Source organism: Watersipora subatra, chromosome 9, assembly GCF_963576615.1.
Source record: "Watersipora subatra chromosome 9, tzWatSuba1.1, whole genome shotgun sequence".
NCBI classification, from domain to species: domain Eukaryota; kingdom Metazoa; phylum Bryozoa; class Gymnolaemata; order Cheilostomatida; family Watersiporidae; genus Watersipora; species Watersipora subatra.
In genome coordinates this window covers 61,647,477-61,666,565 of record NC_088716.1, presented here as the reverse complement: position 1 = coordinate 61,666,565, position 19,089 = coordinate 61,647,477, and the positions used below count along the sequence as shown (strand labels likewise).

Genomic DNA, 19,089 nt, shown 5'->3' with positions numbered 1-19,089 from the left:
TTTCAATACTGCTGCCCACAACAGCTTAGAAACTAAATAGTACTATTATCTCGGTCAGCAACAAAAAGAGGTCAATCTTCATGAACATGTGTGGAATGAAAGAGTTGTCTTTCCCATAAACATGTGCAGAGTGGAGCTGTCTCCCAATAAACATGTACAGAGTGGAGTTGTCTTCCCCATAAAAATGTGCACAGTGAAGTTGCCTACTTTTATAAACATGTATGGAGTGAGGGAGTTGTCTCCCTCTATTAAATTGTGGACAGTGAAGTAGCCTACTTTTATAAGCATGTATGAGTAAAGGAGTTGTCTCCTTCTATCAAATTGTGCAGAGTGGAGTTGCCTACCTGTGTTTCAACATCGTGCCAGATGATTATGACTATTATGATGATGGCTTCAAGTCCGATTAAAAAAAACGTTACAACTACTAGAGACGTCGTTGTCATGCACCGTGGTTTTTTGGTGATGATCTTTTTTTTCCCTCTTGCCAATATTCTGGCGATTCGGTTGGTTTTGGTGAGCACAGATCCGTAAATCATAGAGAATGAGAGGCCAGGGAGTATACGAGTTACATAACAGGAAAATATGGTTGGCTTTATAATAAAAGCTATGGTAGATCTAAAAAAGAAAGATAATACAACCAGATTAGCTGAAGGGCAAAATAACAAGCACAACATACATCTACTTTTATCATGATCCTTAAAAACTCTGCCGGCCATTTCACTGATTGTGGCTAACCAGGTTATGTTGAGTAGCCATGATATCTCATTCAGCTTCTATAAAGCATGCTACTTGCTTGCGCTAGTTGCTGAAAATGGTAGCGTGATGTAGTGACTCACATGTAGGCAAGGAGAATGCCGACTAGAATAACATAAGACAACTCCCGAGTAGAAGCTTTTACAATCGCAGTGTGATTGTTTTTGGCTATTATGACCAAAGTAGATACTGCCATGGCTATTCCAACTAAAGCGAAGGTGAAAGGCAAGAGAGCCTCCACATCTGTCCATAGAATATGCTCTATTTCAATGTCCTCACAGTCTGTAGGAAAATAAGAAGGCAACTCCGTTAAGTTTGTTTAAAAAGGAAGCAAAACATGCTGATCTGTACTTTTTGTGCATGTTCAAGTAAATGAGAAACTAACGTCTGCGGTTTATTATAATTTTGACTATTCCACTCCTTTTATCAAATTAATAAATGACCTGAAAGATAAAAATGACAGCTAGTGTTAGCATATAATCCAACCATTTTCTGGAAGGACGTTTTGTACTTGGCATTGTCTTAGTATTAGTATCACTATAAAGCTTGCTGTTAACAGTGTTAGACTGTTTTGTTATAGAATGTCTGTAGTCCTATCTCTATTTTTGCATGATGTTTTTAAATGACATAAAAATTATTGCAAAAGCACAATGTTTCTGGGTATAAGCAGTTTCATTTCTTTAATTTATTAGATAAACACTGAGACTCCACACCATCATTTTGAAGGTTAGATTCAAACATGTCATACTAAGTGCTGCCTTACCAGTCAGGTTGCTGTTTGGCCACGAACCCTGAGGGCACTTCTCACATTTCTGATCAACTGTTATGATATCATTCTCGCTACACTCTTCGCATATCCAACAGCATTTAGATACCTCTTTCTGCTGCCTCTGTGCGCAGCCATAGATGAAAATAAATAAGAAGATGAATAGCGATGGATGTTATACTCTTTAAGACAGACTTAGCTTGATGCATAGCACACTGATGTGGTACACCGTGTCAAGGTCAATCTGTGCCACTCTTAATAGCTAAATAAATCTAAAGATTTTTTAGGCTCACCTTAGCGTAACCCTTAGGGCACTTTTCACTGCAGAGAGAACTTGGGATATCAGTTTTTCCCCATTGTATGCTGCCATTGATCCTTAACTCGCCTTTCTCCCACGTAGCTACCTCTACGTATCCATAAGTATCATTAGGAAACTTTTGATAATTCATCACCTGATATCTGTAAGAATATAGACACGGACTTGATATTCATCTAGAAACTTGCTTATATCTAAGGCTTGCTGAATTTCTTCTTGATACCAACAATCTGTCGCCAACTGACAACTGCATGTTTCAATGTATCAGTAACCTGCTACCAATTGACAAACACGTGTCTTTATCATATTATCTTTCTGTTGACAACACACCACACACATGTACGCGTGGGCACACACACATGTGCACACACATGCACACAAACACGCATACATACACACATATCTCACCTACGACAGCAATAAATTGCATCTCTATTAATATGCTTTATTTTTTATCAGGTGCTACTTGTATTGATCATAATACGTATCAAGTTGAGGTAAAAGGGAAACTCTTGCAAACTCTTGTTTTTGCAGTTAACCAATTGTGTATAGAAATTATTGTAGTTGCATGTCTGAGATTATCAATACAATATATTGTAGTTGTATGTCTGAGAGTATCATTACAATATATTGTAGTTGTATGTCTGAGAGTATTATTACAATATATTGTAGTTGTATGTCTGAGAGTATCATTACAATATATTGTAGTTGTATGTCTGAGACTATCAATACAATATATTGAAGTTGAAGGTCTGAGACTATCAATACAATATATTGTAGTTGTATGTCTGAGACCAGCAATGATACAGCAAAAAGTAAAACTTTGACACAGCCGAAGTACACAAAAGGTCTCTCCGAGTTCAAATTCAAGGCTTCCACTAATCATAAATAAGTGAAGTATAAATGCAAAAACTACTAGATATAAACTTGATATTTTACTTTTGAGTGAATTAAAGTAATCATGTGATTGTTTTACCGCTTTTCCCCATACCTACTTCTGCGCAGAAGTTTTATCTGCCACTTTAAAATCTAAGCAAACAATTATGTGAAGCTGAAATATAATAGCAGGCATTGAGACTCACCAACTAAACAGTTCATTATATAGTTGGGAGGAAACCTACTCAACTCCCTATTTACAAAACAGTTTATATAGAAATGGTGAGATAGTGACTGGTTTTACATGACCTAATTCTAACCAAAACAAATATGTTCTATAAGACTTAACAAATCAACTGAGTTTGTAGAGACACTGAAGTTAGACGATGCTAAGTATTCTATAAGAATTAACAACTGGATTGAGTTTGTAGAGACACTGAAGTTAGATGATGCTAAGTATTCTATAAGAATTAACAACTGGATTGAGTTTGTAGAGACACTGAAGCTAGACAATGCTAAGTATTCTATAAGACTTAACAACTCGACTGAGTTTGTAGAGACACTGAAGTTAGACAATGCTAAGTATTCTATAAGACTTAACAACTCGACTGAGTTTGTAGAGACACTGAAGTTAGACAATGCTAAGTATTCTATAAGACTTAACAACTTGACTGAGTTTGTAGAGACACTGAAGTTAGACGATGCTAAGTATTCTATAAGACTTAACAACTCGACTGAGTTTGTAGAGACACTGAAGTTAGACGATGCTAAGTATTCTATAAGACTTAACAACTCGACTGAGTTTGTAGAGACACTGAAGTTAGACGATGCTAAGTATTCTATAAGACTTAACAACTCGACTGAGTTTGTAGAGACACTGAAGTTAGACGATGCTAAGTATTCTATAAGACTTAACAACTCGACTGAGTTTGTAGAGACACTGAAGTTAGACGATGCTAAGTATTCTATAAGACTTAACAACTCGACTGAGTTTGTAGAGACACTGAAGTTAGACGATGCTAAGTATTCTATAAGACTTAACAACTCGACTGAGTTTGTAGAGACACTGAAGTTAGACGATGCTAAGTATTCTATAAGACTTAACAACTCGACTGAGTTTGTAGAGACACTGAAGTTAGACGATGCTAAGTATTCTATAAGACTTAACAACTCGACTGAGTTTGTAGAGACACTGAAGTTAGACGATGCTAAGTATTCTATAAGACTTAACAACTCGACTGAGTTTGTAGAGACACTGAAGTTAGACGATGCTAAGTATTCTATAAGACTTAACAACTCGACTGAGTTTGTAGAGACACTGAAGTTAGACGATGCTAAGTATTCTATAAGACATAACAACTCGACTGAGTTTGTAGAGACACTGAAGTTAGACAATGCTAAGTAATAGTTGAACAAAGTAAACAAAAATAAGTACAGTTTATTTTATTTATTACACTACTTTGTATTTTTTACTGCCTGATGTTGTGATCTTTCATTTAACTTTGTATTTCATACTTTATAGACCCTTTTTTTCTTAGAGCACGACTCAAATTAATGAATAAAAATTTTTTTGTTTATTTTTTCACCATCGCTGCCTACAGTTATAGATTCCTCAGCTTCACAGATGAGCCCGTTTCAGTGAGCATTATCTCCCCATGCAGAGATCACGAGTACAACTCACTAGTGTGTTCATGCTTTTAAAATCACACACTGTGAAACTAAACCATGAGTGTCAACTACGGTTACTAATTGTTATCAGATACCCAATCCAAACCACCAACCAAACTTGCCCACTCTGATAAGTGCTCATTGACAAAAAAGTATAGTCTACATTCATATACTTTTTTCTGTTAGAACAACTGTATGCTTATACAACAGTTTAACATCTGCTGGTTGAAATGTTGTACTAACTTTCCCGGTGGGTCTCCATTCTTGTCAAAGTAGAGCTGTTTCTGACTATAAGTGGTGAAGTTAACTTTGAGCATGTATTCATAGAAGAGGGTGCCGTTTAAGGGCCGTAGGCTTGAGCATAAAGTCTGTAATTAAAGTAGTGATTATGTATATAGCAATTCTGCTGTTTTGGAACCTATTAGCAGCTGCATGACTAAAAACTACCATGCAAGAAACTTTTGAATGGAAAAAGTTGCAAACAACGACTATTGACTCAAAAATAATGCGTAAACACTTGCTAAAGATGTTCATGAACTACGGCGATGTACATAGTTCATGAACATGTACATGAACAGTGTCCTACACAGCAAAGACTTTAACAAATACATGTATATAAATCTCAGTGTTGGTCTGTTTATTGCTCTGTCATTCGTGTGTATAGTTATAGCCATAAAGTTGTAAAGAGGAAACATCCGCTCTGGAAATGAATTTGGAACCTCCGAATATGCATGCAGACGTTTTATCCACTAAGCCACACCGCTTGTAATACTATGGAATAATTGTGCACATAGCCATTACACCAATCAAAGTATGCACATTTGAAGCGCTTGCAAAAATACTATTGGTTACTACTAGCATGCTTGAATATCGTGATTGATCGCGTGAGAGATCATTCACGTAATGTAACTTTTACATTAAAATTATCCTATTATAGTAAACATTTTGACAATCTCAAGTTACTAGCTATGTTACTCGAATTAGACAAATAGCCAATTTTGCCATTGACTAATTATTAAACTTAGCCAATGGCAACTACATTACTTGCCCTTGCTTATAAGCTGTTATTTATTAACCATGCAACGCCAAGCATTCAGTTAGTCTATATATATAAATCTCAGTGTTTGTCAGACAGATGTTCCACTGTGCCGAGTGGCTACATGGCTATACAATGGAATAATTGTGGTCATACTCATTACATCTGTTAAACTATGCTTACTTAAAATGCTTGGAAAAATATTACAGGTTACTATCATTATGCATGGTGCAATGATTATTAAGCTGGTTTTAGACACGACTCTTATTATAGTACAGATTTAGACAAGCTTAAGTTACTTTACTAGCTTGAGTTACTAGCTTAAATTACTCAAATTAGTCAATTTACTAACTTTGCCATTGACTTATTAGTAATAGTAAACATAGGCAATGGCAACTGCATTACCTGCCGCTGTTTATAGGCTGTTGTTTATTACCCTTGCAATGCTGGGCATTCACCTGGTAATCACTAAATTGGAGATGATTCAAAGCATTACTAATATTGTAACTTGGTGCTAACTTATTCGCTAACAACTTTAAAAGCACCTACAGTCTCATCACGCTAATTATTGTTTCATGCATCTGTGTGTCATATATTACAAAACTCCAAGCTCAAAAATACTTCAACTGATATCCAGTAGTTTTATAAGAAAACTACTGCTTCTACTAAAAAGCAACATCAAGTTACATGCTTGAAATTTGACCTTCAACAGCTATTTGACCTTTAACAGCTATTCCCCCCATACCACTACAGCTATCCCCCCTTATACCACCACAGCTATCCCCCCTCATACCACCACAGCTATCCCCTCTCATACCACCACAGCTATCCCCCCTCATACCGCCACAGCTATCCCCCCTCATACCATCACATCCCCACTCATACCACCACAGCTATCCCCTTCATACCACAACAGCTATCCCCCCTCATACCACCACAGCTATGCCCCCTCATACCACCACAGCTATCCCCCTTCATACCACCACAGCTATCCCCCCTCATACCACCACAGCTATACCCCCTCATACCACCACAGCTATCCCCTTTCATACCACCACAGCTATCCCCCCTCATACCATCACATCCCCCCTCATACCACCACATCCCCCCTCATACCACCACATCCCCCTCATACCACCACAGCTATCCCCCCTCATACCACCACAGCTATCCCCCCTCATACCACCACAGCTATCCCCCCTCATACCACCACAAGCATATCCTAGTTTGTAAAGATTTTAAAATTGTTAAGTGACATTATTAGAAATTTTCAAAGTAAGGGTAAAATGGATATGGAATCACCTGATATGGTATCAGATGGTTCTATATCTAACTTTGTAATGATTTCGCTTTATTCAGGAGCATAACTAAAACATTAACTATCAGTTTTAGATGATTGTTTTATACATAAGGTTTGCACGCTGCCAATTCATAAATCAGCTTCTACGAATGGTGGTAGAAAAGAACATGCGCATATCATCAGCTAACTTGTTGAGATGAGATGGTTTCAAGCTGTGAGCAAACATTCATGTACACTTTATCGACTTATAAAAACACTTATGCTTCCAATAACACCATAGCAGGTTTTTATAGTACATTAGTAGACTAGTACGCTTGACAATGCTGTGCACCATGAAAAATTATCATGGGTAGTCAATATGTGTATTGTGTAGTGGTGTGCTGATTAGGGCCACGATCTGTAAAATGGAGTATTCGAGCTCAAATCCCGCGAAAGGAAATTTCTTTCCTAACGCCTTTAGCATGACTCTGGACAGACGGATAAACACGGCTCTTATTATAGTAAATATTGTTGACAAAAACATTGGACATTTATGGAAGCTCCTTACTACCATACTAAGTGATCGCTAGTAGAGGAAATGTAAATATACATGTGTTGTTGCTACTTGTCTGTAGTTGCCACTAGTTGTCAGTAGCAATATAGAATAAGATATACTACTCAGTACCTTATCTGGACAGTAGTGGTTGATCATGTTGTGTAACGCGTGGGCTGCTGTATACATGGCATCAGCAACAAAGCCGATCTTTCCATCAACGCTAAAGTTCATTGACAGATTCTCCTGCCCTATAAAACATTGAGCTAGTGTTGGATGTTATGCTTTGCACCGTAACTCTGGAGTTTGACTGAGTCAACCAGTAGTCTCAAACTAGTACTGTAACTCTGGAGTTTGACTGAGTCAACCAGTAGTCACAAACTAGAACTCTGCCCGTGTAACTCTGGAGTTTGACGGAGTCAACTAGTAGTCACAAACTAGTACTCTGCCCGTGTAAAAGTGATATTAGTGCAGAACAGTTTGAAGGTTAAAGAAAAGAACATTTTGTAAAAAACATGTGTAGGTAAGGAGGAGTTTCGCAGAGAGTAAACGTTTAACCTAAATATGACCTGCTTCCAAAAGTCAGAACACCGTTAGATGTTTGAGTTAATGCATGCAACTTCATTCAAAATTAAAGTTAATTTATATTTTATCTAAGGTGTTACTATGGATGTGCCAGGCCTTACTATAGTGTTGTCTAATTGCCTTAGACTATTAATTATTTGGAGTCTGGTCGCCAAAACTCATGAACACAATATATTTTATGAAAAATGAAATTGAGAAAAAGTGAAAAGATGAATGACTGTTAAAGATGTGGTTGCGTCAAACAGGTCGATTTAGTAAAATTAAGACCAATAAAAGACTAAAACAGGCTAAAGGCCCTTGTTTGAGACGTTTGAGACATTGATAATAATGTATCTGTAGCTGGATTTAAAATTTTATTCTAGCCAACATGAGCAAATACAAGATAAAATATATGCCAATAGAGCCGCGTAGGACTAGACTTTTATCGCAATAGCCGATGTGGATACGAGAAATAGAGACATGTTGTATCACGCGTTACATCCTTTTGGGCAAGTCTGGGCATTTTTTTTGGCCTGAGCGTTTTTACTGCGATCGAATTTTTTTGATTTTAATCTTCAAATATCTTGACATTGAGATCGCCTAACACAACAAACAACATATCAACTGATAGACAAAAAAAAATACTTTCTTTTAAAATCAACTCAAATCTGACGCAACCACATCTTTAAGTCTCACACAGTGTCGCGTCTCTAAAAATAACTGTAGCAATAGTAGAAAAACAAGTAGACAACAGAGAACTTTAGCTGATACAATAAGAAGATGAAACAAGAAAGTGACTGACCAGTGCAAGGTGTTCTCAAGCTAGACTTGTTTAATGTACAGTTGAACTTATACTCCCAGAGCTCGGTGAACCAAGGGTTCACACTTTGGTTGTTGTTGAGAGGGTTGAGTGACAGGTAGTATGACTCAAACGATCCGTATGGAGGTGAAGCAAGCTGAATAGAAAGACTTCCCTGAGCGATACTCTCTAAGTTGTCTACTACGTCTGGCCTTGTATTCCATCCATCGCTGGCAGTCGGTTAAGCAAAGTACAAAAACATGAGACATACACAAACCAAATATACAGATAGCAAAGGAGTAAAGTTCTATGATACCTTTGTTTGATGATTCTAAATATTATTCTGCAGGTGAACTACTAGTATACAGAATTAATAAATAAATAGTGAGAGATGAAAGAGACAACTGAGAGAGGTGAGAGAAAGGTGTGAGAGAGGTGAGAGAGAGGTGAGAGAAAGGTGAGAGAAAGGTGAGAGAAAGGTGTGAGAGAGGGGAGAGAAGGGTGAGAGAAAGGTGAGCAATTGAGACAAGACTTTGTATACAACTGACTGGTGTAGAGTTGTACCTTCCAATTAGAGTGAAAGAGTTGTGGAGGCCACGTCTATCCAAGGCTTTCAGCAGCTCGCTCACATCATTTCCATCACAGAAGCAGACTACAACCGAGGCATTGCCATGTTCGAGAAGCTGGGATATCACCTTATCTAGATACTCATATGTATGATTGCTTCCAATGGTTGCATCAGCAGCAGAGCATATTCCCATTTTACCAATAATTTCTTTGAACTGCTCAATACCCTTGAGTCCATACGTATCTGTAAGACACAGACACAACTTGTGCTCATCTCTGAGAGAACGCACCGTACTTTGATTCTACTCAAACATGATGTATTTTATATGGTTGAGCTCTGCCACCGCACATGTACGAACCAAACGATATTTGGAAAGTTTTGATTTAGGCATCATGACAAATAAGTTAAGTTGTTGTAAGCTTACTATTATCTCTGCACAGATTACACTGATGCATATTCTATAACTGTGCTAGTTGTATCTAAACCGTATAACCAACTATTGTTCTAGCTACGAATTGTTTTATCTGATCGTTTACACAATCTGTCTGTGATTACTGGTATATACATGTATATTATCTGAGCTACAACATGATACTCTACATGTGATTACTAGTATGTATATCATATAAGTTATAACATGATACTCTATCTATGATTACTGGTATGTATATCATATAAACTATAACATGATACACTACCTATAATTACTAGCATGTATATCATATGAACTACATGTATAACATGACTCTACCTATGATTACTGGTGTGTATATCATATAAACTATAACATGATACTCTACCTATGATTACTAGTATGTATATCATATTAACTATAACATGATACTCTACCTATGATTACTAGCATGTATATCATATGAACTATAACATGACTCTACCTATGATTACTGGTATGTATATCATATAAGTTATAACATGATACTCTACCCATGATTACTGGTATGTATATCATATAAACTATAACATGATACTCTACATATGATCACTAGTATGTATATCATATAGACTATAACATGATACTCTACCTATGATTATACTAGTATGTATATCATATAAACTATAACATGATACTCTACATGTGATATCTTCTAATCTATAGCATGATACTACACCTATAATACACAATAGAAATTATGCTTATAATAATGGCTAGTATTTATATTACATTAGCTGTGCTACCCGGCATTGCCCGAGAAATAAAAAGTCTTTGGACCGAAAATTGATTTGTATTTAACATATAACAACATTTCCCATTCTAACTTTTAAACTACATATCATGAGAAAAGTGTTTTGTGTAGTTGAAATAAATTGAGAGAAAAATAAAAACAAGTGTTAAGGTTTTACAACTTTGTCAAACAACTGTAACTTTCAAGCTATTAGCCTGGCACACAGCCAATGGAAAATTCCACTAAGCTAGCTAGTAAGCTTCAAATGCCGGTAGGCAATGACATTTCATCAGCAATTGTATCCCAGCTAGGCTATTCTAATAATAGTTAAAATCGGAATGCAGACAGACATGCGACATACGACACACAGACATATTTTGAGAAATATATATATAGATAGTGTGAACTACTGATAAGAGAAGATAACCCCTACTTAAATCTACCACCATTATTACAGCATCATGATCTAGTTAGCAACAACAGACAAACTACCTTGTTGTATTGACAAGCAGGAAACAGTACTTTTGTGATCTGAACATGAATGTCACCCGCACATAAGTGTCCCTGCACATAAGTGTCACCTGCATATGTATGTCACCTTATATACTATTCTTTCATGACAAATGACAGCAATTTTATAAGGGAAATTTACAAACAGCTGAATGAGCATAATGATGAAAACAGTAAAGGATTGGCTATCCAAGGAATTGTTGGAGTTATCACTCCTTAATCTTACTAAACTTTTGTTGGAGAAGAATATTGCCACATCAGCAAAATATTTCCAAAATACTTTTTGCCACATGATGTTGTAGGTCAATGTCATGAGTCATTGCAAAACTATGGCTACAGATGCTACACTCTAAAGTTCCTCAAGGGCATCATTCCAAAACTTACAGGGAGATCTGATTGTGCATGCCAATGTTTTTATGACTAAGCATTGTATGTGCTGTATTCATTTGCACCATGCTGGCTGTATGTGTGTGTGCATTTTTTTTTTGGTATTGGCAATATCAGCAAAATGATATTTTTCACGACATGCCTAAAAACTCAAAAATGGAAAAGACAGAAATCAGGAATTATTGAGTGAGTTGAACAGACATGGTTTAAAAGTTAGTAATCTAATAGTATTGCAGAGGAGTCAGGATAGTGAATTGAAGGTTGTAGTAACAGAAAGTTCATAAACTGAAACATACGATGGCGGATGTAGTATGTTGGTGTCACGCAATACAAAACGGCATTTGTCATATGCGTGTAAGGATAAATACAAATATTTTGAGCATAACTTATGCGGGATTTTAAAACCTGCAACACAAATGTGAAACGAGTAAGTTTGGGATTAGGCAATATGTTTAAAGATTTTGTGATGTGAACCTTTGTGATGTGAACCTTTGTGATGTGAACCTTTGTGATGTGAACCTTTGTGATGTGAACCTTTGTGATGTGAACCTTTGTGATGTGAACCTTTGTGATGTGAACCTTTGTGATGTGAACCTTTGTGATGTGAACCTTTGTGATGTGAACCTTTGTGATGTGAACCTTTGTGATGTGAACCTTTGTGATGTGAACCTTTGTGATGTGAACCTTTGTGATGTGAACCTTTGTGATGTGAACCTTTGTGATGTGCACTTTTGTGATGTGAACTTTTGTGATGTGAAGGTTGGGAGTGAAGAATACGTGATTGGTAGTTCACAGGTCTTAGTATAGATTTTTGTAAAAAGAATATTCTTTCTGCTGCTGGTGTTAGTCAAGAATTCCATTCAGTGACAATTATTTTTAATGATGAGGTACAATTATCTGTGTAAAAATACACGTTGAAAAGAGTAACTTGTAGTTTAGACTCTTAGCTTGAAACTCTTAAAGTACAAACTACCCTAAAACAAGATGACTACATGCTGCCTAGTTGGTCTTACTATCTGAATGGATGGTTGATATGTAAGTCCATCCAAAGGCTTTCACTAAGTCAGCTAATGCTTGGGCTTGCTGACTGTCAGGAGAGACAACTCGCAGGAAAAATGGATAGAGCTCTGTGTCACTCAGCGACATCGCTGTAGCGCTGTAGCCAATCTCTGGAATTTGAAACTGTGCCAACATGTTCTGGACATTTTCCGTGACTGATGAGCTGCCGGGCCCGATGACCCCTGCAAAAAAGAGGAGACTTGAAGGTCGTTTAAAAACCTCAGCAGACAGTACATCTCAAGAGCTAACAACATGAAGAAAACAATATGAGATACAACCACCCTACTAAAGGAATTTGAGGCTAACAGTACAGTCGATGCCTTTACAATGACAATGTTTATGTTAAAGGAAGCATAAAATACATATAGTTGGCTAAATCCATTCAAAGAATTTCCCAAACTCACCCTGCTGACCCTTCAAAATGAAAACAATGAAACTTAACTTGATAATTTTATGACTGTACAGTAACTGTGATATTATTGGTTTGTATTTACAACAGTTCCTTTTTCTTATCACTTTCACTGGGTTTTGGGGTCCATGGTTACCATGAGTAATTTTTCGTTAAATTTAGAAGAGCGCATACCTTCAATGTCAAGTTAAATCGACTTTTTTACAGTTTTTTTTCACAGCAAGATCCGTGCTGCAAAGAAAAAAGACAAAAAACCCCTATGAGTTGTTTCCTCTCCCAAATGCGCCAAGAAAAAAACGATATTTTTAAGGCTAACTATATGGCTTTTGCTATTCAAATAGAATTTGAGAACTTACACTAACAAAGCTTTGTGTTATACGGAATTTCTTACATAATGTGATTCAAAAACCTTACATAACGTCCTCACATCCAGTAGAATTAACATAAAAGCCTGTTTATGTTAATGGGCGTCTAGTGTAATCAGCATTGATGGCAGACAAGGAGAATAAGGCATCTATTTCAAGCCATTCAAAACATGTCACACTTGAGTCTGTTGAGGAGTGTTTAAAATGCCAAAGGATATGATTATCAAGAGCAACTCCAATCAAACCCTGTCTCACTAGGTCGGTGGTTAGAAACCCTAACAATTAGATGCTGACTCTTCGAGTAGACATCTTCATGCAAAATTTTAACACCATTATTAGTGGAGCAGAGATGAGATCAATAGATGAACGGTGAAAGGGTGCAGGGATCGATTGTAGGTGACAAGTTAAACAATCTTGTTAGTAGCAGATGATCAAATTATTCTTTGAAGCTTTCACTAGACCGCCTCTCCCTATTATAGTATTGAAGAAACTCCAATCCAACTCTGGGTGGCCTATATATTGACCCCTGAAAGCTGCATGAATCGATTAGGACATACGTTATAATCTCAATTAGCACGACAAAGACGCCGATTGTTGTGGCCTGTTGTTGATAAAAACTATTCGATTTGAAACACTTAAACATTTTTGAGCAAAAAATATCTGCCCTTGTCAAACATTGAATGAGCGAGTAATGTAGGCAGTAGAAAGAGAACCCAAGAATCTATAATTCCTATAGATCACCAGACACTGAAAAAATGAGTTTAAGAAATGCCTATGGATATGTTTAGTGCAAGTGCAAGGAACCTAGCAGAATGTATATTTCAGGTTAGGTTAAGCTCTATATGTAAAAACACTCAATGAGTACAACATGAATAATCAGTAGATAATGTACCAGTTAATCCATACATTTATTCCTCACAATAATAATGGTCACGACAGAGTCAGTAAAACAACATGTCAACTGACTAACAACTAGTACTAACCTGCTATGGGTTTCGTTGTGCTCGTACCATTGCATGCCAGTCCCTGAGCACTAAAGAATGAGGTTCGTATGAAATCTTTGGATTCTTCTAAAGCTTTAGGGGTGTACCAACATGAGTCCCTTATGTCGCACCCGAGGCTGACGTTAGGTAAAAGGTTAGTGTCATTGTTAATCTGCTCAAGTACAAGAAGGAAGGCCTCTATACGCTGTATGCCATACTGTTCCCAGATCTCCCCACACTTGCTGCTAGAATCCTACAGGAAAGCAGAGTTGAGATAAATTTTAGGGCAGTAAATGAGCTGCCACTATAAGCTGCCACTTTAAGCTGCACACTATGAGCTGAACAACTGATCAACCCAGAATGCTATTGACTAGCGGATTCACCCTCTCCTGCTTTGGCTCCCATCCATGTTAATTATAAAATTATAATTATTGTAATTTATTTATTTTGCAATATAAATTGTAATATTAAACGTAAGTAATCATGATTCTGAGACATAAAATCAGAATAAAATTTTTGAGCTTGCGATATATATTTATTCATCACCGGAGAAAATAGATATTTGAATTTTTGATCTAGGATTTATAGTTTGTGTTTTTATGTTTTTTAATTCCAAAATATTGTATATTATCGGATTACTTGGCGGAAGTAAGATGCACTTACCTACATGTAAGTACCTTAAGTAAAATGCACTTATCTACATGTAAGTACCTTAAGTAAGATGCACTTATCTACATGTATGTACCTTTAGTAAGATGCACTTATCTACATGTAAGTACCTTTAAGTAAGATGCACTTATCTACATGTTAGTACCTTAGAGCATGAAAAGTCCGAACATATAGAGTTATTACAGATGCCTATCTCTTGAACTCTTAGAAGTGTTTGTGCACAAGCAGACGGGCCAAAACTCAAAGACTAGTGAGTTGATACCAAGGTTTATTATATGGTAGACAAGCAAGTGAAAGAAGCAATAACCTCTGGTTAACATACATTGCGCGACTTAACTCAGTGTATGCACCCACCTCGCAGTTTTCTCCTCAGGGTGATGCTGCTTGACCAAAGAATAGAAACATGATTTTGAAGCTCTTGATTGTCAGTGGGCGAGTAGTGGGCTAGTAGTGAGCTAGCAGTGTGCTAATAGTTATGTAGTAGTGGGCTAGTAGTGGGCTAGTAGTGAGCTAGTAGTGGGCTAGTAGTGGTCTAGTAGTGAGCTAGTAATGGGCTAGTAGTGAGCTATTAGTAGGCGAGTAGTGGGCTAGAAGTGAGCTAATAGTGATCTAGTAGTTGGCTAGTAGTGGGCTAGCAGTGAGCTAGTAGTGAGCTAGTAGTGAGCTAGTAGTGGGCTAGTAGTTAGCTGGTAGTGAGCTAGCAGTGAGCTAGTAGTAGGCTAGTAGTGAGCTAGTAGTGAACTAGTAGTGAGCTAGTAGTGGGCTAGTAGTGGTCTAGTAGTGAGCTAGTAATGGGCTAGTAGTGAGCTATTAGTAGGCGAGTAGTGGGCTAGAAGTGAGCTAATAGTGATCTAGTAGTTGGCTAGTAGTGGGCTAGCAGTGAGCTAGTAGTGGGCTAGTAGTGATCTAGTAGTGAGCTAATAGTGAGCTAGTAGTAAACTAGTAGTGAGCTAGTAGTGGGTTAGTAGTGAGCTAGTAGTGGGCAAGTAGTTGGCTAGTAGTAGATGAATAGTAGGTTAGTAATGGGCAAGTGCAGAAAATGCCTTTTCATAGTCGATTCCAAAAGTACTAAGGGGTGCTTCGCCGAAAAGGTAGGACAATTTTTCAGTGAGGCTTAATGAGCTGCTAATATAAAACCTATAGAATTATTTTCCGCACAATATTGCATGTCAGTCTAGTCTCTCAGCATGTGCATGGAATCACATCAGCATTCGCAGGAATCATCAACCATGTATGTCCATTGTATGTTACTAGTGAGTCACTTGCGGTTTGTTAAGAATTATACTTAAAATGGGCTCGACATGTTAATGCTCTATCCACGATATTTTAAGGTGATACTATAGATAATTAGGTATAGAAATCTATGCTGCAAAATTTATGTTTGTGAGTTGACATGATTCATTAAACTTGAGAAAACTTACAAAGGCTAAACTTGAGGCACTGAGCGTGTGAGATAGCGAAGTAGCTATTCATAGAGCTATTTATCAAAAGACATCGATAAATGGCAAGCCTTGTACAGGCGTATCAAAATCTATTGTTGGTGAATTCGTTTGTAAATTGCTAACGCAACCAAACATGCTGTAGCTTTACGAATTTGCTAAGTCTGTCTGTCAGTTACGGATGTTTTATGTTGCTTGTTGAAAGCTTTAAATAAGGTCTGATCTTGAGGCCAGGCTAGTTTATGGTGTAATAACTAGATATGGCAAAACAACTAAATTAGAATGAGAATATGTGAAAAAAACAATTTATAAATTAGAAGCGTTCTCCACATTCAAGTTGCCAACCTTGGGTATCCTTGTGTAACACAATGCTCAAGCCTAGAAATGTTGCCAGTTTCAGGGGTAACAATGCCGGTACCAAAGAGTAACAGTGCTAGCACCAGGGAGTAGGAGAGCTAGTACTAGAGAAGAGTAGTGCTAATATTAAGGAATAGCCATGCTAGTACCGGGAAGTAACAGTGCTAGTTCTAGAGCATAACAGTGATAGCGCCAAGGAGTAGTAGGGCTAGTATCATGATGTAGTATTGTTGGTAGTAGGGAAGTAGAAGTAATAGCACTAATGAATAACAGTGTTTGTATTAGAGAGTAATATATTAAAACCAGGATGTAACAGTGTTAACGTCAAGAGGCAGCACCAATAGTATTAGAGGGGAAGCAGTGCAAGTACCACTGATAGTATGAAACAGTAGCAATGAGGGCTGGATGAGAGAGCTATTCAGTATAGAAAACTTGGCACATCATAGCAATCAAGATGGAAACCTTGCAAGATAATTATGGTTATACAGGGCTATATTACGTGAATAATAATGGTACAAGTAACTCACAAGTGCTGTCACAGACCATTACTTGTGTAGCTGACGAACCACAGGAAACAATAATTTTTTTAAATAATTTATTCCTATTTTTTCCTTCTCCGTTACATAATTCAATAGATTAGTGCAGCTGTTTCCACAACTAATATAATATTCCAACAAATGGCTTTTTCCCTGTAACCTTGAAAACTAGTGAAAATTAAGTCTGACCTTAGCTTCACCTTGAGGTCTGGTATAATACTGACCTTCAATTTACTTTAATAACTTACACCAGTTGGACCCTAGTTTTACGATTATCATAGTCCAGGCTTCAGAGTATAAGATTACCATAGTCCAGGCTTCAGAGTATAAGATTGAAAACCTCAACTTATATGCTGTTGACTATCATAGCAAGTCTGATCTTATAAATGATGGTAACTAAATATTTAGTCCTATATTTAAGGATAGGATGTTGTGTTGTATACAAACACAAACAAAATGCTGCGGAATACTACGGTCTCATATATATTACATATATATTACTTTATTGGCAATAATTTCATTTCATATATAAATGTTTTTTTCAAATTATTCCATACAACAATAATACAACATAACATATCATTCTCAAAACAAAAGAACTTTAGAAGTTGTTGCCCCATTACTGCTACTACCCTCCTTGTCCGCTACTTGCTAGTAAGTTGTTTTGTAGGTGTTACTGACTTTTGACATCCACAAGTTTAAAAGCGGAACTGAGAGGCTAGTTTATAAAAAGCGTTTTTGAGAAAATGTTTAAAGATTTTCATGCGGCAAGTAGCTGGCAGTGGTATGACTAATAAATGAGTTGTGCAGTTTTCCTATGAGATGAGGTAAGACATAGGCAATGTGATAAAATATCTAGTTATTGACTGTAATCTCATGAACTAATTAATCTGTGACACGCCGGCTGAGTGAGATGGCATTTCAAGTTCTACTTGAAGAAGATACTTCAAAGAGGTTCTTTGCTAGAACATAAGGAGCTGTCATTGAGTAAATATGGCAGGTCATGTGACTGCATGCTTTGTGTTTAAAGAGAAGACCTCGCTTGTTCGATCATTTTTATCTCAATTAGTATTAAGCATGTAGTTCTTGCATGTCATGTAGAGTTGTGACACCTTAACACAAAGATTTTAATAGCTGAAGATAAAATCACCAAAAACTGCTGTTATAATGTGATTCAAAAACATGTTGGAGTTGTCTAGTCTTTGTTCATTTAGGACTGTTAGTAATTGGTACATACACGGTGAGAGAATACTCTACAAGTAACATATCCACTTACAAATTAGCTAACTGAGAGCCATATGGATATCGGCAGGTTTCATTAGGTCATAGTATACAATATGTAACCATGGAGTTCATGAAAGGGTACATACAATTAACACCATTGCTCACACATTTATATGTCGTTAGTGCTTAGAAAAATATATTCTATATATATATAAATCTCAGTTTTGTTTGTTTGTCTTTTTGTTAGTTATTTTGTTTTCCTCCCCGTGCCCAGTTATAGCGAATAAAATCTAGCGTTAAAAATCCACTCTGCAGAGGATTTCAACTCGCGACATTCAAATCAGTAGTTCACAAACGAGCGCGCATAACCAAAAAACTACCTAAGCTGTTTTTAACATTACTGACGCTCATACAAATAGGTATATATCCTTATTGTGATCGTACACTAAATATGCACTTATTATTATTAGTTAATATTACCTTTTAATAGTGTTGTTTAAAAAAAAAAATTTTTAATTTTTTTTCTCACCATTCCTATTTTTTTAATTTGTAATTTTCAAATGTGCTGTTTCAATTTCAAATGTGTGGTTCACTTCTATTTCTGGTTCCAGCAAATCTGTAAAAGCTAAATACTTTTCAGGTGGACAGATGTATTAGCTGGAATAGGAATTACCTCTACATTTTCTCTATGTTTGGTCAGGCAAAGTATAAGACGAAGAAAGCCGATATCTCAATTTTATGTTTGTACCAGTATTGAGAGGCACCAGTATCATCCACTAAAATTTTGAA

At 36.7% G+C, this 19,089-nt stretch overlaps 1 protein-coding gene across 1 annotated transcript in view; it reads right to left on the bottom strand.

The window, feature by feature from the left end:
• Positions 1 to 19,089, bottom strand: part of LOC137403549 (metabotropic glutamate receptor 5-like) — a 60,115-nt gene that overhangs the window by 12,789 nt on the left and 28,237 nt on the right. The window contains exons 4-13 of the mRNA XM_068089495.1: positions 14,076 to 14,328; positions 12,273 to 12,500; positions 9,175 to 9,421; positions 8,614 to 8,840; positions 7,380 to 7,498; positions 4,623 to 4,747; positions 1,813 to 1,978; positions 1,517 to 1,643; positions 837 to 1,035; positions 345 to 615 (exon numbers count right to left, since the gene is read on the bottom strand). Of these exons, the coding sequence (XP_067945596.1) occupies positions 345 to 615; positions 837 to 1,035; positions 1,517 to 1,643; positions 1,813 to 1,978; positions 4,623 to 4,747; positions 7,380 to 7,498; positions 8,614 to 8,840; positions 9,175 to 9,421; positions 12,273 to 12,500; positions 14,076 to 14,328 (1,962 nt within the window). The remainder of the gene's footprint in view (positions 1 to 344; positions 616 to 836; positions 1,036 to 1,516; positions 1,644 to 1,812; positions 1,979 to 4,622; positions 4,748 to 7,379; positions 7,499 to 8,613; positions 8,841 to 9,174; positions 9,422 to 12,272; positions 12,501 to 14,075; positions 14,329 to 19,089) is intronic.